The 25,380-nt window shown below is 50.4% G+C and overlaps 1 protein-coding gene across 5 annotated transcripts in view; it reads left to right on the forward strand.

Annotated features, from left to right (window-relative positions):
* MSI1 (musashi RNA binding protein 1) overlaps positions 1–25,380 on the forward strand; it is a 65,331-nt gene that overhangs the window by 13,042 nt on the left and 26,909 nt on the right. For all 5 annotated transcript variants that reach the window (XM_088143824.1, XM_088143823.1, XM_088143820.1 and 2 more), the window contains exons 5-6: positions 11,698–11,739; positions 15,410–15,502. In XM_088143824.1, coding sequence (XP_087999950.1) covers positions 11,698–11,739; positions 15,410–15,502 — 135 coding nt within the window. The remainder of the gene's footprint in view (positions 1–11,697; positions 11,740–15,409; positions 15,503–25,380) is intronic.

The following is a 25,380-nucleotide window of genomic DNA, read 5'->3' on the forward strand; positions in this document are numbered from 1 at the left end:
CTTCCCCAAAGTCAGCTCTAAGTTCCTGGACCACACTTCTTTACTAGCAGCCATCTATGGGAATGTTTTAATTTGGATTCCTAAAGCGAGCAGGGGGTTGGTCTTGATGACCCCAAGGTTCCCTTCCAATTTTACAGTTGACTTTGGTCACCTTCTCTCTATCTGATTTCATGGAGAGGAGGATGGCGGTGTAGTTAGGCAGTTTTAGACCCCGGACTTAAGAATATTCTGGGGTGGGGGAGATGTAAATTTTAACACATTTGTAAATTGTGTTAAAATCCTGTTCCATTGCAAGGCTGTCCTGCTTGTATTCTGATATGGGCCCAGAAACCCTTATTTAACTTTCTGTTCAATGGATGTCCTGCCTTTCCTTCAGGAGTTCAAAATGTTTGTGTGTTTCTCATTCCTCCAATTTTTGTCCCAGCAACAACCACCCTGTGGGATAGGCTGGGCTGTGACAGAAGGAAATTTTCCACTCCCAGTGGAACTTCTGATGTTAAGCTGCTCATTTCTGTTCATGATATTAAAGAAGAGAGTCAAAGGCACTCACGGTGGCACCAGCAGTATTAAAAATCACCACAAAATCAGTATAAAATAACGGATGAAACCAATGCTAAAGCGGCCCTAAATGCCGTCAGAATGTCTCTGTGGAGGAAAGTTTTCCAAGATCCCTTGAAATCAGGGATATCATCAGGGGAGTCAAAAAAGTCAAGATGGTGGCCGTGACCATGCAGTCAAAGCCCCACCTCTTTTTATGTGCGATGCACAGTTGTGGACGCTGCCTTGAAACCCCCTACCCCCGGCAGAGAAATTCCCAGCAGAAGGGAGTCAGTTACAGCAGCGCTCCTCAACCTTGGCAGCTTGAAGATGGGTGGACTTCAACTCCCAGAATTCCCCAGCCAGCATAGCTGGCTGGGGAATTCTGGGAGTTGAAGTCCACCCATCTTCAAGCTGCCAAGATTGAGGAATGCTGAGTTACAGGATGGGCTACCAACCTCTCTTAAGGCTTGAGGGGGTTTCTTTGCCACCGCTGGCCCTAAAACTCGTTGTTCCAGAAGTCTTGGCACAGCAGTCCCCAGAATTCCAGGAACTGCAGTCCTGCTCTCAATTCGTTTTCGGTCCTAATCTGGTCCAGGCTATAAGGGGCCTGGTGTGCCTTCAAATTAACCTAGAATCTAATATTCAGGTGCTGGTTTTCCTGGCACGCCTCCGTGTTTCTCCCTTTTCGTGTTTGCTGCCATGTTGAACTCTCTGGAAGGAAGGCAGGATGTGAAGGTTTTGAGGGAGGGGAGTCTCCTCTGGCCCCTTGTCCTGGTTCCAGCCTCAGTTTCCCCACAGCAGCGGCGGGTGCAGGAGGGTGGTTGAAGCAGCAACCTGTCCCTCCAGCCACGGTGATCCTGGTGGGTCTGCCATCTGGCTGGGGCACTTTAGTTGTTAGAAAGCGAACCCAGGCATCATCTTGGCAGGAGCTGCCTGGCACTGGCGAGACTGGAGAAAAAATGGGGGATAATTGTTTGCACTGTTATCTCCCATCAGGCTCCTGTTCACCTGGGTGTTTTACACTTGTCACCGTGCAAACGGATCTGTTGGGCACGCTGGTGAATAAGTGCCGGACCGCCTGTTAGGAAATGTGGGGAAAGTCCAACAGGAAAAAGTGGGGAGCGGGTCATCTTCTTTATGAGGACCACTGAGGTGGTGAGATCTTTTCAATACAATAAAACGAAGAGGAGGAGGGTGGGGGAAAGGGTAACAAATTCAGTTCAAAGGGGGTTTACCCCCTCCTTTCACGGTAGATCAGTCATGAAATGCTGAAAGAGAACATGTAACGACAACGTTGAGAGAGCCACAGGCCCTTTCACGGAGCACATCGCTCACCGACGGAACTCATTGCCACTGGGTGTCGTTCTGGCTGCTAGTCCAGGTGGTTTCTACAGCATAAGGCAAATCCCTTGAGAAATACTGAACTGCTGGAACAACCGTAGACCAGTCCGTTTGTCGTGCAAACAAGAAGGGTCACTTTTCTGGTCAGCTGCCAGAAATATTGAGTGGGTCCCAGTTAGAAGCCAAGAATACTGGGGGAGATGTTCTGCCTTTGGCGCTGAAGGGGAGGAGACCCCCACGCAGTCGCTTTCGAGGTGAGGGACGTAGCTTTTCCAGCATGCAATAGCCTTTCCTCTTCCCGGCTTCTTTTCTTTTTTTGCTCTTTATTAAAACAAACACAACATTGACAGAACGTCAAAGAGGAAAAAATAACAGTGCAATAAGAAAAGATAAAAACCAGTATGGACGCTACTGTTGGAAAAAACCGCACGTGGACTTTAATCAGTCATTACGTTAGTAATCTTCCAAGAGAAATATGAAAAATTAAATATCCACGTATTTCTCCACAAAAAGACACTTGTGTTCACGAAAGTGATAGGTTGAAACTGCTTTGATGACAGAATTAAAAAATAGAGATCCCATCTGAGCAAAACGGTTTTCAGTCAAAGGATTCTTCAAGACTTCTCTTGAGTTCCTTTTAAAGTCCCCCCACTTTTAAATATCAGTGCTTCGAGGATATTTGGAAAGTTTTTCCAAAAAATTAGAAAGTTTTAATTTTCAGATATTTTAACATATTAAATCAGGCAGCTGACGACTAACATTGAAATAATTCCTTGACTTGCAATGTTTTATGAGTCTTGGGAGCATGAGCAATCGGCCTATAGTAGAATTAAGTTCTAAAGATTATATTTATAATTTATTTCTTTGTTATTTAACTAATATCAACAATTGGTCATTAACAATAATAATATCAATAATTGTTTAAGTAGTATATTTCTTATTTATGGTAGATTTATCTATTGCTTTTTAATACCCTGTTCCCTGGACATGTGTGTCCACTTTTCGCTACATGGCAGTAACCAAGACCTGTCCCATGCCCCTTCTGCATCGCTTGCACTGCCCGGGCACCCCTAACCTCGCCTCATCCTGCCGCTGTTGGGGCCAAGGCCACCTCTCTAAGCTGGTGTCCTCCTGATGTTTGCGGATGGCACATGGCAGAATTCCCGTTTGCCATGCTCCCAGAGGGCACCAGGTTGAGGAAGGTGCCCGTATCCCATTTCCTTCCTGGTAAAGGAGGAAGTGGGGGTGAAGGCTTGGAGGTAGTTTTGTTGTGCCAAAGGCGTGCCAAGCTCTTCTGGTAAAGTGGCCGAGGGTTCTCTGATTCTGGGACCTCAGTCTGCAGGACTAGAAAGGAAATTTGGTTGTCAGAAGGAAACAGGCAGACGGGCCATCGAGGCAGGGGGGTTGGAGCGCTGACTTTGAATCCCTGCCTGTCCCTTTTGAAAACGTTGTCCTTGTTGGCTGAGTTCCCACAACGCGCCGAACTCTTTACCTGGGTTAACAAAACAGGCTGGCTGTGTTCGTGTAAGATGCTGTGCCCAAATCAATAAACCCTGTAATGGCCCAGCGTGACGGCCTGGTCCGCAGAACACGGAAGACGTTGGCCGGGTTCCCACAACAACACGGAGCCACCAACCCCTGGCTGTCCTTGAGCCCAGCGTGGCCAGCGAGTCCAGCCATAAGGGTGGCCTCCTTGCAGGGGCAGGTAGACGCTCTCAGCCCTCCCCACGCTGGGAATCTGCCCCGGTCCTTTTGAACTTGGTTGGTGCAGACCCCAGGGCGTGAGTGTGCTTGATTTGGTTCTCTTTAAATGCCAGGAGTGGCATTTGGGGGTTTATGTGTTAGATCTTGGTCCTGCCTTTTGTACAGAAGCTCAAGGCAGTGCATCTGCAGTGCTCCCGCCTCCTGTTTGTCCTCAGCACAACAGCCCTGCAAGGCAGGATGGGCTGCGAGAGAGCAACTGGCCCAAAGCCCCCAGGGAGCTTCTGTGCTGGGGGGGATCCGAACCCGCGTTTCCTGATGCCAGCCCAGCTCCTGATCCTCTGCCCCCCACCAGCCCCAGAGGCTTAGGCCTCACCTGGGCCCAACGCCTTCACCCCTGCACTGCACTGGCTGTCAGGTGCTGGGGTTAAGGATGCTAGACGGGGATTGGAGAGATCCAGGTTCAAGTCCCCGCTCAGCCAAGTGACTTGGGACAAGTCATTGTCTCTCAGCCCTACCTACCTCACAGGGTTGTTGTAGGGGAAACCTGGAAGAGGGAGTGTGTAGAAGAAAAGCAGGATAGCAATCTAACAAATTAATGAACAAAATGTATGTGTATTTCCATAAACTGGACAGAAAGAACTATGGGCTGGCATGGGGGTTAACCAAAAGATCAGATGAGGGAGAAAGTGAAATGGGCAGAGTTGCCTTTGGGGGGTTTCCATAAATGGGGATTATTTATGAAATGCCGGTGGGGGGGGGTTGCCAGATTGCAGGTAAGATCTTGCAGAACTGGGTGCTCCTACCTATGCAGATACAATCCCTGCATCTGGAAAGCTAGGATGTCAGGAAAGGGCGGGCTAGACTCCCAGCCTCTGTTTTTTCTGGGCCCAGAGTGATTGGGTGAAGGAACACACAACCCTGAAGTCGTGCCTTTAGACCAGTGTTCCTCACCCTCGGCCACTTGAAGATGTGTGGCTTTGCTGGCTGGGGAATTCTGGGAGTTGAAGTCCACACATCTTCAAGTGGCCAAGGTTGAGGAACACTGCTTTAGATGGAAGCACAACATCACGAACAGATGTGTCAGTGTATTCCCAAGAGGGCAATATTCCCTGGATGGGTCGATCCCTAAAATGCGTCAAAGCCCAAATATGCCTTTTGCTGTTCCTAGCCCCCACCCCAAGCTGCTGATACTAAGGTTGTAAGGCCATCAATGCAGGCACCCATCCCCTTTTATCCTCGGAGGGGCCCACAGGCACCAAGAGAAAGAGCGAAAGAATAAAACCAGGCACCAGGGTTAGGGAGTCCCGGATTCAAAGGCTATCTCGGACAGAAGCTCATCCGGAGCCTTAGGGAATCCCAGTGAAGTGGGGCAGAAAATTCTTCATTCTTGTATTTTTCCGCGGAAAATTTGCCATTTAAAAAATATCATTTTTCTCCAGAAAATTAATTAGCAGCTTAATGAACGGATACAAAGCCTACTCAAATTGGATAGCACTAAAGTTATAATTAACTTTTTTTTTAAAAAAGGAAAAGGTGATTATCTGTAGGAAGCAACCATGCGTGCCTAATAGGGCTCATTGGGGCATGCTAAAAAGGGGGCACAAATAGTTTTATCCTCCGTTATTATATTCCCCTTAAAATGTACACAGTATCAGCAGGTGTCTGACATGGCTACGAAGGGGTAATATTTACAGGTACGCTGATCTCAAAAAGCATTCCAGTAAAGCTTGGATTTGTAAAAAACACATTCCAATAAAGGAGTTTTCTGGATCTAGCCTTGAGGCTGCTGGAACAGGGCCATTCTATACTCAGTTGTGTGAGAGCGAATGGAAGCTATATCTCAGCTGCTCCAGACCTCGGGGTGGGGGGAACGCAGACCCAAAAAATCCACAAATGGGAGGGAACAACCTCCCTGCCCCCAGGATTCACTCTAATCACCCTGGTCTGATCGGGGATTGGGCTTTCAGCTCCCCTGCGTGTGGAGTCAGCCAATAAACTCCGGGTGATGGTGGCACTTTCCGCGCACACTAGCAATCACACACAGTACGCTGTGCAAAGGGCACAACGGTGCTCAACAGTCTGCCGGCAGCTATGCCACCATGGCCAGATCGCTTTCCCTCGTGCTTCTTGCAATCTGGCCAGGGGCAGGGCCCAGCTGACCTCCCTTGAGCCCCAGAAGAAGCCAGTGGCAAATTGCTTCAGGGCTGTTGCAAAGAAAACCGCACGCCCACCTCCGTGCAGCTGGCACAGACTGAGCTTGACCAGAGCCAATCTTGTGCTGCTCACAAGCATCATGGGCGATTTAGGATGCTACGCTGCAAGGAAAGGAGACTGGACGCCACATAGGAGGAAAGTCACCAGAAGCCTCCTCCGCCTACTAATCAAGAATCATTGGGGCACAAGTAGCATTTCCTCCATGGAGGCCCCCAATGGCTGTCAGGAATTTTTCTTGGCCAAACATTGCCTGGTATGTGTGCGCCTCCGAGTCAGTGTTGACTCCTGGTGACTGCCTGGACACGTCCCTGCAGTTTTCTTGGCAAGATTAAGAGTGCCTATATCGAAGTTTTTGTATAAACAACAATAGTTTTATTGCTGTCACAGATACAAATTAAGAATTTCTTTAACTTAAACTTTCTTTAATGAAAAAGAAGTAGGATAGTTGTGCCTGTTAACAAGATGCGAACAAAATGGACCCAGGGCACATGATTCCTTCTGGCCTGGTGCCATGCCAGAAAGTGAGAGGGGCCAAGACAAAATTAAGGTTCATTTCATTTCATTCCATTCCCATTCATTGAAATTTAAATGGACACAATATAAATATAAAAGCCCAAACACATATTTAACAGTTTCCCTTCCTGTCACATTACAAATTAAACATCGGTAATCACTTTGGTGACTGCTGAAGTCCCATTTTCCAAGCTTAGGGAGATCACCTCTTCCTCTGGAACTCCCACTTGTGTGGTGCTTCTGCATTTGAGAAATAATGTTTAGAAGGAAGTTCACTAAAGATTTGAGGGGTTGAGCTAAGACTTGAAGCCTTGCCAGGCTGACCTGGGCACCCACTCCACCCAGAGGGCTCTGCCCCGGAAAGAGTTTTGTGCCAGGCATGCCAGCCTGCTTAGTGGGAAATCCTATCCATGTGGCTCCCCGTGGTTGAGGGTGACTTGCAAACTGAAGCAGCCACCGTTTCCAGTTTACAAAACCAGAATGGAAAACGGGCTATTTGCTGCTTTCCAATTCAACTGCTATGCCATCATGCAGTTTGCTTAGTTGGGGTTGAACCAGGGAGGGCAGAATTCGGCTCAGTCTCCTAACTGGCCGATGCGCTACGACAGTAGTTCGCATCCCCAGGAGGGACGTGCCCCAAGCTTGGGGCCATATTGTGGACCTTCTGGGAGTTAAGGACGGGATGGGACCATTTCGTTTGACAGCATTATCCCCAGTGTGACATTTTGAAAGCTCCGAATCATGCCAGTTTGCTGCTGAATTTCAGTGGCATGTTCTTGAAATCTGTCAGGGGCCACAAACAGGCTCACCTGAGCTTAACTACCCACAGGGTTTAGGTGCATTCATGCAACAGGCTGAACTTTGACTGGTTTTAGCCCTGGCTAGTCACTTGTGGCTTCATGTGATAGATGCGCTCAACTCTTTTGATGAGTTCAGAGCAGTGTTTCTCGGCCTTGACAACTTTAAGATGTGTGGACTTCAACTCCCAGAATTCCCCAGCCAGCATGCTGGGAGTTGAACTGCACATATCTTAAAGCTGCCAAGGTTGAGAAACACTGATTTAGAGTCCAGTGTAGTGTGAAAACCTGGAAAACGGCTTAATGTAGCGATCAGTTAAGTGTGCCCATGTGTGAATGCCTGTGTATTCCTTATCTCTTCCTATTTATTTATTTATTTATTTATTTATTTATTTATTTATTTATTAAATAGGACAGGAGAAGGGAAAAATATAGAAAAAGCTAGAGTTGGACGTTTGGCTCATGGTCCCCTTGCAAGGCAGTCAGAACAATTCTGATCCAGAAGGGAAAGTGGCGGGTTCTGATGCCCAGATGTGTGTCAGCGGCTGCTTTGTGCAAAGCCAGCCAGATAAGTGCAGCTTTGGGAGACATGCATGGATTGGGGGTGATGATTGCATTTATGTATTATATTCATCCTCCAGGAAACTCCCCCCCCCCCATAATATTGCAAGATTGGCAGGAAAGAGGGAAGATCATGACTGTCTCGAAGTGATCCAATAGATCTTTCATGCCCAAAGGTGGACTTGAATGTAGTTCCCCCGACTCTTGTTCAGCCCCCAACCCTTCATCACACTAGTGCCTCCACCCTTTCTCCGTCCCTCAAGATACATGGATATGAATTCCTAGAATCCCCAGGACTAACCGTGATTGGAGACCTGGATTATACCATACTATGCACTCTGTTGTGGCTTGGTTGTCATTCTCCTTCCTTCCAGTGAAGCTGATGGGAATGAAACTGACCCATTCTAGGTAAAATTGTGCCATTAATGTTGCTTGTAAGAAGTATAGAGCAAACAGGGCTGTATATGGACTTCCCTACTGCCTCTTTTAATTTCAAGGATGTTATGATTCTGCTTGATTTTAGCCGACCGGCAGCTTTCCCCAAATGATATTTCTTTCTGGCCAGTGAGCCTTGAGCAAGATTAGTCTGCTCAAATGTACTTTCTGTGTTTTCCCCAAATTGGTTCAAATGGTTTTGGTAGTCTGAAAAGACTCTTGGAGGTATTTATCCGGCATGTAGACTTAACATGGCATTCTTCCTCAGGTCCCTGCTCCCTGGATCATAAATTGAATAAATAAGCCAAAACAGAAAAACTTTCGGTTCCGGAAATTTTCTGATTCCACGGTTTCCAAAATATCCACATTGCCAGGAAAGGCAGGGTCTTTTGCATTCAGCTGGCAGAAATGAACGAAGTTGCACCCTATCTAGTCCTGATTTCCCCATATGAGGACATCAAGATGTTTTGTTTGTTCCCACCAGTGAGTGGGGAGAATGCCATGGGTCATAGCAATTGTAGTCCAACCATCTGGAGCAGTGTTTCCCAACCTTGGCAACTTTCAGATGTGTGGAATTCTGGGAGTTGAAGTCCACACATCTGAAAGTTGCCAAGGTTGGGAAACACTGGTCTGGAGAATATCACACTGGAGAAGGCTGATTTCACTGAGTGTAAAATGGGGGTGCCTACTCAGAGGTCAAAATCCTGGTTGCATTCAGTGAAATCTGCTTGCAATACAGGATTGACGTATCTGCCTGCCCTAACATTTCCTCTGATGGTTTTGGTTGTTTTCTCAACTGTATCATATTCCATTTCATGCAATGCCCTGCCTTGAAATCTAATACGATGGAAGTCGCTGTATAAAATAAATTTTGAATTAAATACAATGAAGCCATTCACTGAAGCGTGCAAGATAAATGCCAGATATCTCGATACGTCGTCTGTATGAGCGAATGCAGAGATAAACTTCTCCCCGTGCCTCTTTTGGGGGGGGGGGTTGGAACGAGGGCACGGCCCAGCTTTGTGGCAGCTGGGGGCAGCTTGAGGCCCAGATTCCGAACAATAAATGAAAGGGAAGGAGGCCAACCAATACATGGAAGGAACAGCAGTGAAAAAAGAGGGAGGATGCATCCTTCTTGCCAGCTGGCGGTCCGAAGAAAGCCAGGGGAACCTCGCAGTGTTGCATGGAGCAGGAAAGGTCTTTAAAAAGGCCGGTGCCTTTGCTGGCCTTGTGCCCCTGGAGAGGACACTGTCCACTTTCATGGGGTGCAAAGTCAAAGCAGAGGCGGGCGTTAAGCGAGGGAGGTGCTGGCGGGTGGCCTCTGAGCAAAGCTGAGGACACCAGGAGGAATTCTTCACCAAGGTCTGGGATTAGATGAATGCGTGGACCTTCACCCTTATCTGTCAGCTCTCGTTTAATTCCACAGAAGAGAACTTGCGTTTGAAATGTCTTTCTTCTTTCGAAAAGTAATTTTTATTAGGAGGTTTTACATAGATCATAAGAAATATAAAATCAAAAAATTAAAAAACAGAAGAGAAGATATAGAAAAGAAAAGAAAAAAGAACTCCCCCCCCCCCCCCGGAAAGAAAAGAAACCCAGAAAGCTTATTTAGAGAAATGGCTTCCAGTATTCCTCTCGGCAGTTATATATACAATTCTAATCAAGCCACTCTCTCCAATTTCATCATAATTCCCTTCTTTCTATAACCTATTCTTCCTAATCATCAAAACCATAAGTCACAATATTTGAAATGTTTTTCAAAGGAAAGGAGAATCTTTTATGGGTGGAAGGTGGCATTCTTGAAGGTATTTAGCGGCCAAGATGTGACTGGGTGGGTGAATATCCTGCCTTCGATGGTACAGTCCTCTCTCCAGGGCCCTCAGCCTCCCTGGCTCCCCCCTCCCATTCCACCCCAAGGGAAGACCCTGAGTGGCATCCTTAACCTTAAGCCCTTGGCAGGCTTTCACGAGGAGGCTGGGCAGCCCCCTTGCGTGGGTGGCAGAAGTGGTTTGGCTGCCCATGGCAGAAGGGCAGACTAGACGATCCTCGTGGTCCTTCCGGTCCTAGGATGCTGTGCTCCCAGGGGCGCCACACGCAGGTTGCCATCATGCAGACGCCGCCATTAGGGGCCTGTGTCACACCATGGTGACGCAAGTTCTTAAGTCGCAGTATTTGTTGTGATGACGTCATCACACCTGTGGCCCTTGCCCCCCCCACTGCCCGTTCCTTTCTCAGTGAAGGGGCTGTGGCCGCGAGGGAGGCGGGGCGCCCCGCCTTGAGAAAGGGAGGGAGAAAGTCTCCTGCGTCAGAGAGAGCATCCCTCACCTGCTCTGCCCACACATTTGACGGGAAACTTGGCCCATTCCAGTCTGCCGTGGGGCGTTGATGGAGCCTCCCCCATCCAGAGCAGGCGAGGCCCAGGAAGCAGCTCAGCCGCGAGCCATGCTGTTCAGGCGCCCGGCAAGTCTTGGGCAAGGCGGGCGCCCACCCAAGCGGTAGCCGTGTCCGGGCCCCGAAGGAAACGGCCTCCGCTTCTCCTGCGTGGCAGGGAGGGCTCCTCTTTCGGTGAGAGGCAGGGACCTGGCAGAGGCTCTTCCGCTTTCTGCTGGGGGGGCTCCCCTTACCCCACCCACTGGCCAGTAATGACCCAGCCCTGAACCGGCTTTCTCATCAGCAGCGGCACAGATTCCCCCGAAACGTCTGTCGCTCATCAGTAAAGCACCAGCAGAATCACCGAGGGCCGCCTCTCTTCTCAGGTGAACGTCTGGAAAGACAAAAGGTCCTCGAGGGGGAGGCGGCTCTTGAATCCATCAGTCTCCCCCAGAGCAGGAATCCAGACTGACGCATCCCAGACAAACAGCTGTTCTGCCTCTGCTTGAGCACATTCAGCAAAGGGAACCTCCCTCAGATGCTGATTTCACTGTCAAATGGCTTGTCCTGGAAGGAGAAAGTTCTTCCCATCCCTCAGTTGCGACCTGCCTCTTTGTAACAGAAATCCGTTATTCCGGGCCTTGAGTTTTTTCTGTGTGAAATCCTCTCACGTTTTGGAAGAGGGCCCCTCCGGTACCCAAAGCGAGGCCTGATCAGTGCAGAATATAATGGAACTATTACTTTCCGTGATTTGAAATATCACAGTTCCAAAAATTGCCCTTGCCTTTTGCGCTGCTGCGCCCCTCTGCCAACTTACTTTCAGCTGGTGATCAATCACGGTCCCCAAATCCTTACCCCACCCGTGCATTGGATTGTTTTATTCCTAAATGAAAACCTGTTCATTGATTTCTATTTAAATTTCATTCATTCTTTCGTTTTCTGCCCACTTCTCTAATTCCCAAGATTCTTTTGAATAGTCGCATCTACTTGGAAGTCCTGCACAACTTCCACTTTCATGAACGAGAGCAAAGGGGAAATGCGATGGCATCGTGTCTTTTGATTGTTATACCCAGCAAGTTGTCGTATCCTTTGTCACGGATGTTCTTTTATGCTGCTGTGATATTTTTCTGTATAATATCCTGGAGAACATTTGCTCCCCCAGCAGAAGCTGTAGACACACCAACTTGGTTGAAAAAGTACGTTCTGCTTGTTTCTCTTTCAGATTGACCCAAAGGTCGCCTTCCCTCGCAGAGCACAGCCTAAGGTAGGTACCGTTTACCACCGTAATTGTTTTATTTTTATTTATTTTAAAGAAGAAAACAGTATGTTGGTCTTCAGAACAGAAGTTTTCCTAAGACAGTTTAAAACAAAGCAGTGGCAAAAAGCGAGCTGAAAGAAAATGTAAAATAGCAGTGCCGAAGTGCCAAATGTAAACTACAAGCGTTTCTAGGCAGCAGAAATTAAAATGACAAAATTTGAAGGAATTTCAGGCTGCCTGCAGCATTATAGAGACTCTATATACGGATGCAGCTCTCCACCTGAACTGATATGTGTTGCCCACAAGCTCAAACGTGGTTTTGTAGCTTGTACCCTTATTTTCAGCTTTGTTCCTCCATAGCTTTTCAAAGTCCCCAAGGGCTGGTGCGCACGACTCGGTAAACCATCAGCAACGGTTTACAAGCCACAGTTGCCGGGTTTGTGGTTTTTGTGCAAAACGAAAACTCAATAAACCTTGTTCAGGCTGCTTGGCTACTTGGTGTTCCGTGGAAAGCAGTTCTGTTGACGTCGGGCGCTGGGAAGGGCCAGCTGAGTTACCGGGTGAGCCGGTCAGGGTGACCACCAGCTGTCCCTGGCACCGCGTGGAAGCTGGTGAGGAAACTTCGCTACTGCAAATCTGTTGGGGCTGAACATGGGAGTCTCTGCACCAGCCTGTTCCAAGCGGTGGCGATGCTGGCTGAGAACGATGGGAATGGTAGTCTTCTAGATCAGGACGGACACTGACAATTGGGAGGACTGGCCTGTGTAGCTTTTTAGGGGATCCAAGAGCCATGTTGTCACCCATCTGTTTATTGGGAGAGAGAAGAAAGTGGTGAAGGCATCTGAGCCTGCGTTTTTCTTCATATTTTATAAACGCCGGATGCCTTTCTTCGTGGCTAGGGCAGCCACTGGTTTGTTCTACAGTGCAGAGTTCAGGGCATCCTTTGGGGATTTAAAAAGGTTCTGCGACTGTGCAAGTGAAGCCCCGTGATGCACGTAAAAGAGAGAGAGGGCTTTGATTGCACAGTCACAGCCACCACCTTGTCTTTGTTGACCTCTCCCCCCATGAGCGCCCCTCAGATCTAGCGGAAGCATCAACGCTGCAGGCTTCCCTGCGTATTTTTTTCCTGGATTCCCACGACCCAGCTCCGTAGGAAGTGTTAAGGAGGCAGTGGAGGAGCACGTGACCCATAGCATTGACCTTCCCCGGTGACTAACCCAGTGATTCAGAGTCTGCCTTGCAAGAAGGGAGTCCCGTTCTGAGTGCCTGGGTGCAAAACCTAGCATTTCAGGGAGTGACTGATTTCCTGGCTGGGTTCACACACTTAATGCTAAGATGTAATACAGTGTGGGTTTGTTTGTGGGGCATGTACGTGTGTGTGAGCCAAACCAATGACTTGGTAGTGGACCAGGGTTCTCCGTTCCCCAAATGGGTGCCATGGGACATCACCTGCTGCAAACTCTCGATTTGCCAAAACGCAGCGCTGCCCTGCCCCTTCGACCTTTTTCTGGGAAAGTGGGCACCCTCTAAGAGAAGCTGCCATTTTTATTTCTGAAGGGCGTCAGTGGGGCCCAGGGAATTGCAGCTGATGCTGGAGCAGAGGTGGGCATACATTGGGAGGGTCAGGGGCTTCAGCACAGCCTCTCACCTTCCAGCATTATGGGGGACGCACCCAGTGAAGCTGTGACATCATGGAAGGTGCGGGGCCAAGTTTTTCATCTCTTTGATTGGGAGGGTAGGTTAGTGTTAGCCCTTCGAAGTGGTCCAGACAAGAAGCACAGCAATGAATCCTAGCTCTATCTCTACTGTAAGGTTAAATTAACAGAATATTGCAAGTCTGAAAGTATTTCTCCCCTCCTTTCCTTTTACTCTCCGGAAAACTAGGGAGCGTCTCTTCTGAAACGCTTCCCACGTCCCTTTTCCTTCTATGGGCTGAGATACCTTTTGCCGCTCCCCCAAGCATCCCCAATTGGCATCACTGATTTGGTGAAGCAAGCTGGGATCACTAAGGGCCTGCAGGCCCTTGCTGAGCCCCCCAGGTGCCAGAGGCAGGATTTGCCTTGTGTGCAACTCGCCAGCTTTCTCGTTTCAAATTAGAATAATTGTTTAAAAAGGCAAAAAGGTCGAATGAGTCCGGGCAGCTTGGTGGCCCCAAAAGAGATGCCCACGGAGACCGAAATGTTTCTAACCGTGAAGGCCACATTCCTCCGTCGGGGAAGCCCTCGTTCCAGAAGATCACCATCTAAAATCTGAGAAAGGAGAACTGCAGGAAAAGGGTGGGGTGTGCGTGCAGAAGTTCAGCTGGGGAAGCACGGCACTTGGATGCTCTCCTTTCTGTCAAAGCATCTTTGCCGAGCTCTTCTGATACAGGGTCCCCCTCCTGCAGATGCCCTGGAGGCTGCTGGACTCCAGGCAAAGGGGTGCAAAGGGGTGCAAAGGGGTGACGTGGGGAGGTGGCCGAGCAGATCAGGTAGCCCAAGGAAGAGCTCCCGCGGATCAGGGCTGGAACTGGGTTAATTCCATTAAGCAGTTTGGTGACAGAAGGTATTTTGCTGGGGGCGGGAGGGCTTTCCAAGACTGAGAATCGCAGTGGATTAACTCTGCACTCCATTGAGTCATTAGGAGCAGATTTTTCTTGCAGAGTGAAGGCAGCAGGGCGGGGGGAAGCCGGTTCCAAGACCCCCCTGAGGTCCTGAGGCCCTTCAGGATTAAGGTGCTCTGGAGCTGGAAATTGGGGGTCCTGCTGTTGTCTCCTCTGAAATGCACTTTGGCACGTTGTGTCGTCTCCCTCGTCCTCTCTCTCCCACCTGTTAGGATGTTGAGAACGCTTTCCATTAAAGCGAAAGCAAAGTATAATAAATCCAGCACTGTAAGACTATACACAATTCAAACGTTAGGGGAGTGCAGAATTTAATGCCAAATAAATCCATGCAACATTACAAACAGCCAAGCCATAAAAGAGAGCCGTGGCCGCAAAGACAGGAACACGCGAAAAGACTCGGCAGGGGAAGTCTGGCCCGACACCTTTCCGATGGCCGTGATGCTGAAAAGCACATGAATCCCGCAACCTTCCACAGCTGATCAGACAGGAAGACCTCCTCTGTCCTAGCGTGACTTGCTGACAGCAGCGGGGACTGGACCGTAGGCCACAGCTTGGCCCCTGGGCTCTTCCTAAGAAGACTTCTGGGACGTGAACGGGCAGAAGCACCAGGTGGAAGGAGGGAGGGAGGGAGGGAGGCCACCCCTCAAAAAGCCACGCCAGAAATGACCTTGCTGACAGGGGAACCGGGGCCTTGCATCTGAGATACCGCCCTGGGTTGCGACGTTTCACAAGATGCTGCAGATCTTGTGGTGGAGGAAGCTGCGGCTGGTTGGCTAGTTGGCTCTTTTGCCTTGTGATTGCAACCCGATGTTTGTAGGCAAGCAGCCCATTGCGGGAGCGCATATGTTGCAGTGCCAGTCCTCAGCTTCAGACCTTTACAACTTGAGGCAGAGCGTGGAAAGTCTTCTGCTTGGAAACTCTGCAGAACAGCTGCCTACGCTGACCTGAGGGCGGTTAGGTTTGTTTCCATCTAAGCTTGCCGTGGGACCATCTCTTGCAAAAGTATTTTTCTTCAGATTCATGGCTCTGGAGACGAATCCTGAACTGCAGCCTCTCTCTTCTTCTATTTTCTAGATGGTAACACGAACTAAGAAAATATTTGTAGGTGGCCTGTCTGTGAACACCACCGTGGAGGATGTAAAACAATATTTTGAGCAGTTTGGAAAGGTAAGCGCTTCAGGTCAGACTGGGAATGAACTGTGTTCTTCTTAAGCTACAATCATGGACTGTTTGTCAGGGGTTGGGAGGGCCTGCAGACGGTCCAGTATTCCTGTCAAACTTCAGTTCTCAGGTTTCTGTGGTGGGGAAGCCCAAAGCACAGCACAAACCCTAAAACACCATCTATTAGAAACTGATGGTATTTCATTATACTGGCAGAAGCTGATATAAAATCACCATTATATCCAGGGGTGTCTGCGGGGGGAGGCGGGTCTAAAGAGTAAAGATGATTTACCATTTGATTCAACACCCCTCCCGACACCCCGGATTATAACCTCAGCACCCTGTGCAGTTCATTGCAAAATATAATTAGGAGTTGACTGGGGCTGGGGCTAATCAAAAGATGTGCCACCGATTAACCAGCAATCCTCCCCCCGCCCCCGCCCCCACCCTTTTGCTTTTTTGGCAGAGTTTGACAGGGTAAATCAGGAAGGGAAGGATCTTTCTCCTTCTCTCTCACACCCAGGAATATAAGTGCTACAACCTGTCATTACTGTGGTAACAACCGCAGATTGTTCTTAAAGTCGTAACTAGGGTTGCCACCTGAAAGTTTGGCGGCTCCAACTTTTGAGGAAGTTTTGAAAAGCCTCTTGTCGATTGTGTGCTTTTCCTGAGTGAGGCTTTGGAAGAGCTACCAAATTTTGGCTGCAAGACTCTAATGGCCATCGAGATTTTTGCAGGCCAGCTGCGGTAGCCTGAACTTCGGGACACTTATGGCTTATGCCCAGTTGATGCCCTTTAAGTAGGTCAAACTTCAGCTACCGCGATCCCCCCCTTTTTTTTGTCAGTCCCTCTGCTCGTTCCAAACACTATGGGCTGGCCCAGAACTTTTGGGATGCAAGCTGAAAAGGCCAAATGGCACATTCCTGACATACAACATTCTTGCAGGCCAGAGGTTCTGCTGGCAAGGTCATGAGATTGCTGGAAGGGCCAGAGCCAACATTTTGGGGCTTTCTTGAAGGGGTTGGGTAGTTTTAAGGGGTTATGCCTAAAACTCCAAAAAGGCCTGCCAGCTCCAGGTTGCCCAAGGCTCTTAAAAGGGGTTCTGGGAGCTGTGTGTGTCCCACAGCCAAAGGTTGTCCGCCCTAAGAGGTTCTTGGCCTATGCAAGATGATTTCCTGGAAAACTGAACTCTGGCATTGGTCTTGTTTGCCCCCCCCCCATTATGCCCCCTTCTTCTTTCATAATGTCTATAATTTGCTGCGTGATGGGGGGCCTCTTCTGCCCCCTTTTCTCTCTGAATCCTGCAAGATCACCTGGTAACTCCAGGGAGTTCCAAGGATTTCATTTTGAGTTTTCATTGTTCAAGAAGCCATCCTCCTACTCCATACATTGCTGGAGGCTATGAACATTTTTGTTCTTGGCATTTTATTTTATCCATTACTTTATTTTTGAAAGGATGGATAAATTGAAAGGCGCCACCCTTCAGTATATGGATATTTTCAGTAATGTAGTATAAAAGCAAAGCAATAATAAAAAGGAACTGTATGCAGGGATAAAGCTACAGATTAAAATTGCAGCATTAAAGCCATTTTTAAAAGTTTAGAAACTGGGTCAATAAAGGTCTTTGGAGCCAGAACTATTATGAAGCCTTTCTGGGATGTGGGGGAGCCATTTCCCTAGAGAGTGCCTGCCTCAGTTCAGACAATAAAGTCTTTCAAAGAAGTGTCTCCAAAAACATTTGATAGGTGGGTTCCACACAGAGTTCTGCTTTGAAGCTGAGCCCTTGCTCCTTGAATCATGCGCGGAACCAGGTTTAGGGACCCACTAAGCAGTTCTGGTTAACAGCCTGGTAGTTGCATTTGAGCCAGAGCGGTAGGCCACCCATGTGCAGTGCCAGCCTAGGGAACTGGCGAGCTGTTTGCTTGATGGGGTCTCTTAGGAGCCAGCTTCTTTCTTTCTAAAAGGGGAGAGAGCCCTTGATAGACTTGCCCAGGTTAACTCGGGTCAGCATGAGCACCCCTGCTGGGTTAAAGTGAGGCCTGGACGTTGCTGAAAGATAGCCCTTGACTAAACAGAGTGGGAAGAGCGCTTGGCTGGAGTTGTCTAATGGGATTTTTATTTGATGAGAGGGGAGTGAGAGCAAGAAACAGGCAGGATGGTGGGTCCCTTCTTCCCCCAAGAGGTCTCCCCATCCAGCTTGTAATCTTCAATAGTCTTATCTGGAAATAAATTACTTTTAAGTAGGAGTTGTAAAGATCTTTGTGCTGTATGTGAAATATAGAGAAGGTTTTCAGAGCTGCCCTTTTGGATTTTTCCTCTTTGCTTTCCAGCCCCTGCTGTATGTTATACATCGGTGGGTGCAAATCAAGACTGGGATATTTTTTTTATCTCTTCCAGCCAAATGGGGAGCACTAAAAATGGGCCAAAAATGAGGGGCAAATGTAGATTTTGTCTGGATTCAGGTGTTGCATGAAGCCCTGCCCTGGCACATTTGGCTCTGCTTTGGCAGGATGGATGTTCCCACTTGTTGTGCTAAATAAATCATGGTTTCTAGCTTAGTATTATATGAGGACCACTGTGGCTTGGTCTATGGATGCTCAGTAGACTAAGGATCCAGGTCAGGGTCTGCATTTCAAAAGCAGAGAAGGACCAGTTAGTGACCAGGAGCAGAAGTCTTCTTCTCTATGGTGGGCCCAGTCCATTCAGACACCTCACTGGGAAAGCCTGTTGAGCAGAACCCTCCTTTGCCCTAGAGCCGGGTGCCTGGCAACTGCTGTTTGTTCCCTAGCTGCTTATGGAGATGATCTTGCATGTGTGAGGCCTGGCACCTGTAGTTTCCCCTGTATTCCTGAAAAGCCTTCCTGGGATGAAGTTCTCTTGAGTGCTTGCTGAATCCTGCAGGTGCTCCAACTTTCTGCTCGGCCACCGCAGTTGCTCCCTTGCTGCGCAGGACACCAGGGACTCGGGCTAAATTCTCTTCTGTGACGTTGCTTCCACAGAGCACCTCCTTCTGTGGCCGTGGATGCCCTATGATCAGTAGTTGGCACTGAAGGGGCACTTTCGTGTCCCAGCACCCCATAGATCAAAGGTACAAATACAGTGTGTAGCTCCCCCCCTTCTGTCTTCCAACTCAGGAATCACAAAACCAGCCTCATCCCCGTCTTCTCTCTATTCACGTAGTGCGCCCAAATACTTTTGTAGATAAATTCTCATTATGTGTATAGTTAGACTTAGATTTAGGAAAAAATACATCTCAGTTGTTGTTTTTTTTTTCTTTTTTCATCCTTCCCCTCCACTGTTGTGCTAATTTTTTGTTTGTAGCTTTGAAAATCACAATGTAGATTGCAGTACCCATATTTAGCAGCTGTCTATCTGCATACTTCCAAATTATAACAGTCCTGTTGAATGAATGTATATAATGTTTATTGGAAAAAAGAAGCAGTCTACGTATATTTTTCCTCCACCCCCTTCCCCCCCATGAGATTTGTTGCTGCCAGAAGGGTCAGGAATCTAAGAACGTGAACAGCCTTTTCCCACCCAATTGTTTCTAGTCCTGAGTGATGCACAAGGAAGAGACAAGCTCAACTCTTCTGCCTGTCTTCAGATGCCTGCCCCATCCAGCCCTGAGGCTTGGCAGACCCCTGCATTCCAGCTACTCTGCCAGTCTGGCCCAAGGACCCTTCCTACAGGCTCATTCAGCTCCTCTTCCTCTGCTCATAAGAGTTGGAGACGAGCAACCGGGACTCGGTGAGTCCTGAATGGTGGCTTAGCTCCAGACGCAGGAGCTTCCCAGTCTCCTAACGCTGCAGAACTTCAGATGAGCGCTAGAGAGGTAAAAAGACTCTTTGCTGCAACCTGGTGGTCATCTGGATCTTTGCAGCCTTATCATTTCCTCCTCTTTGCGAATGTGCCAATCCTTCCAAATGCTGAGCTGGCCAGGCGTTGCCCTAAGGTGGGGAGGGGGGTCTGGCTGAGGGCTGTTGGGACATTTTAATTTCCCTAGAGCATACCCCCTCAGTTGGAGCAGTGGATCTCAGGAATCAGTGCCTCGAAATCATTTGCCTCCGCAAAACCAAATGAAGGAGCAGTTTCAACCATTTTAGTTATTACCTGATTATGTGAGGCTTTATTTATCTGTTGGATTTACATCCCCTTCTTCTCTGGGAAGTCAAGAGAACCTAGGGAGTTTCTCCATTGGGTTGTGACAACAACGTGCCTGCAGTTATCCTGAGCCACAGAGTCTGGGTCTCCTCCATATAATACAGTGGGGAAATGTTTCAGAAAGAGGGCAGTTGAAATAGGGGTGACCATGGGTGGGGCAATCCAAAAAGTCAACAGGCATACTGAAGAAAGAGTGGGGCTTGGATGGCACCGCTGCCCTCTTTTCAACAATGAGCCTGCGCTGGGAGCAGGTGGCCCCCAACTCCCACACTCAGGCTTCCTTGAATGTGTTCAGCCTGGCTCTCCCGGCTGGCAACACTGGGGCTGGCTGGCGAGTCCTGGGCAGGCATTCGAGGGCAGGCGCCCCCCACGCCTGGCTTGATCAGCGGAGCAGGGTGTTCCCGCTGTTGCCCGCCTGGTTCCGGTTCTGGCCTCAGAATCCGTCCAGGGGCAAGATTCGGAACAGCCTGAGCATGAGCAGGTGCTTCTCGTGAGCCTTTCTCTGGGCAGCTGGTTCGCCGAGGGAGAGTCCTGGTCTTTGCTGAAGGTCAGACCTAGAAAGGGCCTTTGTTGCCAGCCTGCCCCCTCTTGAAAGAAAGGTCCCTCGTTTCCCCCCGAAAGGCTCATTCAGCGCGGATGGGACTCGGACCGAGTGAACTTTCTGTTCCTTTTTGCTGGATAGCAGGACGTCGCCTCCCATACCTTCTGCTTTGGGGATTTTAAAAAAAGCTGCAATTGTAAAATCTCCTTTGAGGCGAACTCGACTCCAAGGGACAGCGTGAACATATCCATGGAGTTTTCTTGGCAGCCATGACAAAGCACTTTGCAATGGCCAGTTCTTCTGACATTTTTTTTTTAATGTAACTATAGTTCTCCAATTTACTGGTGGTCTCCTTTCAAAGTCACCAGTTCCAGCTTTTTGAGATCAGCCAAGGCCTGCCGTATAAAAAACTGAGCAAGTCAGAGAGAAGGCTAGGGTGACATGCTTTGCTCACTGCTAGCATTCTGTATACAGGGACGTTATTTGCACAGATACTATGCGATCCAGTCTGCAGTAGCACAACCACAGAAGCATCGCTTCACCTGCTGTTTGTGGATGCTGGTCTGAGTCTTGGATAATGGGAGGTGGAGCTCTGAATTTGCCTGTATAGCTGTCAGTGGCTGATGGGATTACAGTACAGATGAGCTGGAAGGGAGATGACATACCAACACCCCCCCCCGACACGTGGCCCTCGAGTCCTGTTCGAAAGCCTCTGGCGAGGGGAGCCTGCTTAACAACTCCGGCCATCTGGAGATGCCCCTCCTGTTAAATTGAAGCTGTTGTCCTCAGTTTTCCAGAGGACAGGGACACCCCTCTTGTGCAGGACAGTCGTTTAGGTCCTTGCTGAACATTGTCCCTTCCCTTGCAAGCAGCTGCTGCTTCCTGGTTAAGTCTTCTAGTTTTCAGGTGAGATGTCCAGGCCCAGCTCCCCAAATTCCTCTGGGCTTCTGGTTGGCGCATGCCTTGAGGAAGCCTGCTAGTCTCCCCCAACCTGGCTTCCTGCACTGAGTGGGGGGGTGGCGTTAGGGCTCCTTCCAGGCTTAGGATTCTGGATGGCGGGCCCCAGATGGAGTAAAGGTTGATGGAAACAAATCGGCAGTTAACAGTGAAGGCAGGCCAGCCATCCCTGGAGTGGAGAAGCCTCTTTGGGGATGATGCTGTGTCCCATGGGGAGAGGAGGGGCAGCTCCTAGAAACCCCCCTCTGGTAGAGCTGCCAGACCTGATTTGCAAAAATACAGACAGCCGCTAGAAGGCGGCCTTCGGTGTATCTTTGCAGCCCGCAGCGGTCATCCAGAAGCAGCCCAGATCTCTGCGCCCCCAGCCCAGAGGCAGGCAGGCTACCTCCGTGAGCTGCCAGGGAGCAGCCTCCCTCCTTTGGCGCGTTTTAAAAATAAAACCCAATATGATGCTTCTTTCTGAGTCCACCTCCAGAGAGGATGTCTGAAGGCAGAACGGAAATGCGCCAAGGGGAGCTGCTATTTATACCTCCTGTCTGTAAACTCTGGATCTGCCCGTCCCACACGCTCAAGGGCATCTCCCTGCTTGACGTCTTTTGCAGCAGGATGCCGAGGTAGATGATTTGGGATAGAGGAGATGCTGGGAGGCGCCCCCCCACTCCCCCTCCTCGCCGGGAGGGTTACATCATCTGTCAACCAGGCTGCTCAAGCCTCACCAGAGGGGCGCCTTCTGAGCTGCCAGACCAGCTCCTTCCTGGCTGGGCATCACTGGCTCATGTTCACCGTGGAGGACACACGTGTGCATAAGGCGGCACCTTGAGAGGCCTCAGCCTCCCGGGAGGAAGCCAGCCAGGGCCCGTCTGGGCACCCTGTCATGATGAAGAGGTTATGTGAGCAAAGCCAGACAGATCTGAAGGATCTTTTGGGTCTCACTGCCACATTCTGGATGGTTTGAGCTTCTGGATCATCCCAGCCTGGTGGTGATCCTGGTTTAGCATAATTGGCATACCAGTCAAAACTGGGCAAAGCCTTCCCTGTTGTAAGCTGGGAGCTCCAACAGTGGGAGAACTTTGGTAATTGGGTAGGTTGAGTGTCTAATGCAGTGTTTCTCAACCTTGGTGACTTTAAGATATGTAGACTTCAACTCCCATGCTGGCTGGGGAATTCTGGGAGTTGAAGTCCACATATCTTAAAAGTCACCAAGGTTGAGAAACACTGGTCTAATGGATTTAAAAAGAGCCACTGAATGCAGGTTGGCTTGCACCCCATGGCAACTCTTACTCTACGTTTGCACACGGCAGGGGAAAATGGAAAACAGCAGACAGGCAGGCCGTTTGGGGCTCTCGATTTCTAGAAGAGCCTTTGGAGACGACAACAGAGTAACCCTGGATTATGTTCAGGGACAAGGCCGTTCTCGCTGAACTGGAATGCAGCTTCTTTGGTTTATGGCACCTGTATGCCCACCGTTCTCTAAATTCCTCACGGTGGAGTAGGCAGCCCTCTTACCTTTACTACAAGCTGTGAAGTGGGGGAACCTAAGATAAACCAGGCTGCAGTCACCCCCGGGATTGGCTTTGGGTCTGAAAGTAGTGGCTTATTCCCATTTCAAGAGATCCCTGTGGGTTACAGCTTGCTCTCTACTGGGTTGTGTGTCTAGGCGAGGCGTCTCTTCCTGGAAGGGCCTTTTTTGAAGTCGGGGAACGTTCACGTGGAAGCAACCCCACTGTATGGAATGGGGCTTAATCCTTGGTGAAATGGTTGGTAGGTTTGCAGCGTAAGGTTTAAGCTAGCAGAAGGGTAGAAGTTGTATCCCTAGGGTGACTTTTGTAAGGTAGGAGTTAAAGGTTATGGAATCGGATTGGGGGAATCTGCAGGGTGTGGTCAAAAAAGTCAAGACGGCAAGCAGGAGAGTGCAGTCAAAGCTCTGCCCGCTTTTTACGTGCGTTGCACATGTTGTGTTGCACACGTGGCCGTTGCTGCACATAAAGAACAGGCAGAGATTTGATTGCACTCTCCTGCTTGCCGTCTTGGCTTTTTCGGCCACACTGTGCGGACACCCCAGGGCCCGATAACGTATGGATGTTACCTACATTTATGAGTGACTTCTAATAGTAAGTCTGTAGGAGTTGACTGGTGTTTCTTCTTAAATTTCTCCTTCCTGCTGTAGCGTAAACGAAGTCTTGACCACAGAGCTGCTGGGCCCGTTGCGTGGCCCCTGCACTTAGGCAGGAACCCCCATTCCTATCTTTGGGAAGGGGGTGAGCCAGCCTGTGCCAGTTGGGCCACCCCAGCTGGGCCTCTGTCCCCAAACCTGGTCCTCTCGCAGAACGTCTCCTGGCCCTCTTGGACGCGGGGGGCAGCGCAGGGCCCCTCTGGGGGCAGAGGCCCAGGCTGCGTCGCGGCTGCCGCAGCGGCTCAGGGAGGCGCTCGAAGGAAGCCGTGCCCTCCGCCGGGCGCTCCCGCAGCCTCCGGAGAAGGCGAGGGAAAGGCGCCTTGGTCCCCGTCACGCGGCTGCGGAGAGGGAGGCTCGCCCAGCAGGCCGCCTTTGTGCCCCGTCAGCACCGCTTTGCGAAGAGGGCATTCGAGAATCGGATCCAGCAGCTGGGATTGGAGGGCAGGGTTGCCACAGCAACCGGCCCCGAGAGAAGCCATCCCCGACAGCCTCTTTTGTCTAGGCCTCTCTCGGGCGTTGGCACGGCTGGCCAGCGCCGCCCTCGGAGAAGAAAGGCTCCGGAGGAGAGCCGGGGAGCTGTGGGGCGCCGAGAGGGGCTCAGCCCGCGGGGGCACCCAGCGAGCAGCTGCCACAATAGCCCCCCGCCGGGGGCTGCCACTCACGCTTAGCGCTCGGACGCCTGAGCTTGGCAGCCGGGCTGCTAATCCTTCCTCCCGGCCCCGAGTTTCCATGGACACGTGAGCCGGTTAGGACAGGCAGGCTCGCTCGGAGAGGAAGGGGCTCGGCTGTCCGTAAGGCAGGCCGGCCGGCCGGCCGGCCGGGGGCTCAGCTGGCTGGACCGCCGTCTGCCACGTCCGGCCCTCGCCTCTTCCCTCGCCGCCTCGCCAGCGCCAGCCTTTCCTAAAGCGCCCTTTGCCTGGTCTCGGCGGTGCAGGGCCTGCCCTCGTAGCTGGCGCGTGACCCCTTTTCTCTGAAACTGGGAGGCTGCTGCAAGATGTCACCCCACACCGGCTGCGGCTCTTTCAGGGAGTCTCCCCTTTTCTGCTTCGGATTTCAGAGCGTTTGGGTTCATCTCCCCTGAGCGGATGCTTGGAAGGCATTCCTTTCTTCACGGGGCCTCTGGCCTCCATTTGGCGCTCGGGCTGCGAAGAGCTTTAGGAGGCACGAAAGCTCAGAGGGGAGAGCCAGTCTGGCATAGTGGTTAGGGCACCAGGCTAGAAACCGGGAGGCCGGGAGTTCTAGTCCCGCCAGGAGGCCAGGGCAAGCCGCTTCCAAAAACCTTGCCAAGAAAACGGCTGGGACTTGCCCAGGCAGCCACCAGGAGTCAACGCTGACTCAAAGGCACATAATAATAATAACAACAACACAACCCCGCCCCCAAGGGTTGGTTGTGGGCCTGAATTTCAAAATCTGGACCCTTGCAGCCTCCTGAGAGCACACACAGATTTGGGGTTGTCTGTAGGAAAGCAAAAGCCAAACCTTTCACCCCGAGGGCACCCTTGCACTGCCAGTCGGGCGTTCCTGGGTCTGCAGCAAAGTGGTTTGACCGTGTCCTGGGTGCCTGAGGAGCACCAGTCCCTGCCCCACACAAGGCCTGGCATTAAATGCCCTGTGCTATTAAAGTTTCCCTCCTGCCAGCAGAGATTTCCACCCCAGGTGCCTGCTGGCAAACTGGATAATCTTCTTTGCTCCTTGTCCGGCTTTCGGTGCCCAGCGCGCAAGAGCCTCAGAACCTTCCAACCGTGATTTTGCTTGGCCTGGCTGTTGACTCAAGCCCTGACCTAACAGAAGGTCCATTGTCTGCCTTCCACCTCCCCTCACCCCAGCCGGCCGGCCTGCGTCATTCAGGAGAGCCAGTTTGGATGTTCTGTGCGAAGAGTGGTGCAAGGACAGATTAAGGAGTCCACGCTCCTGGCTTGTCTGCCGCCACCAAGACCCAATTTGGCTTCTTGAAACGCCTTCCACAGAGGGCTGGGCGGCCGAGCAGCTCTGGGGTTGGCGCAGCCGACACTTTTCAGGAACGTGACCAGAGTTACCAGCCTTTCAATGGCC

This window comes from Python bivittatus, unplaced genomic scaffold (genome assembly GCF_059951505.1).
Source record: "Python bivittatus isolate LINGU-HERP-01145 unplaced genomic scaffold, Pbiv_v1 ctg000390_np1212, whole genome shotgun sequence".
Lineage (NCBI taxonomy): Eukaryota > Metazoa > Chordata > Lepidosauria > Squamata > Pythonidae > Python > Python bivittatus.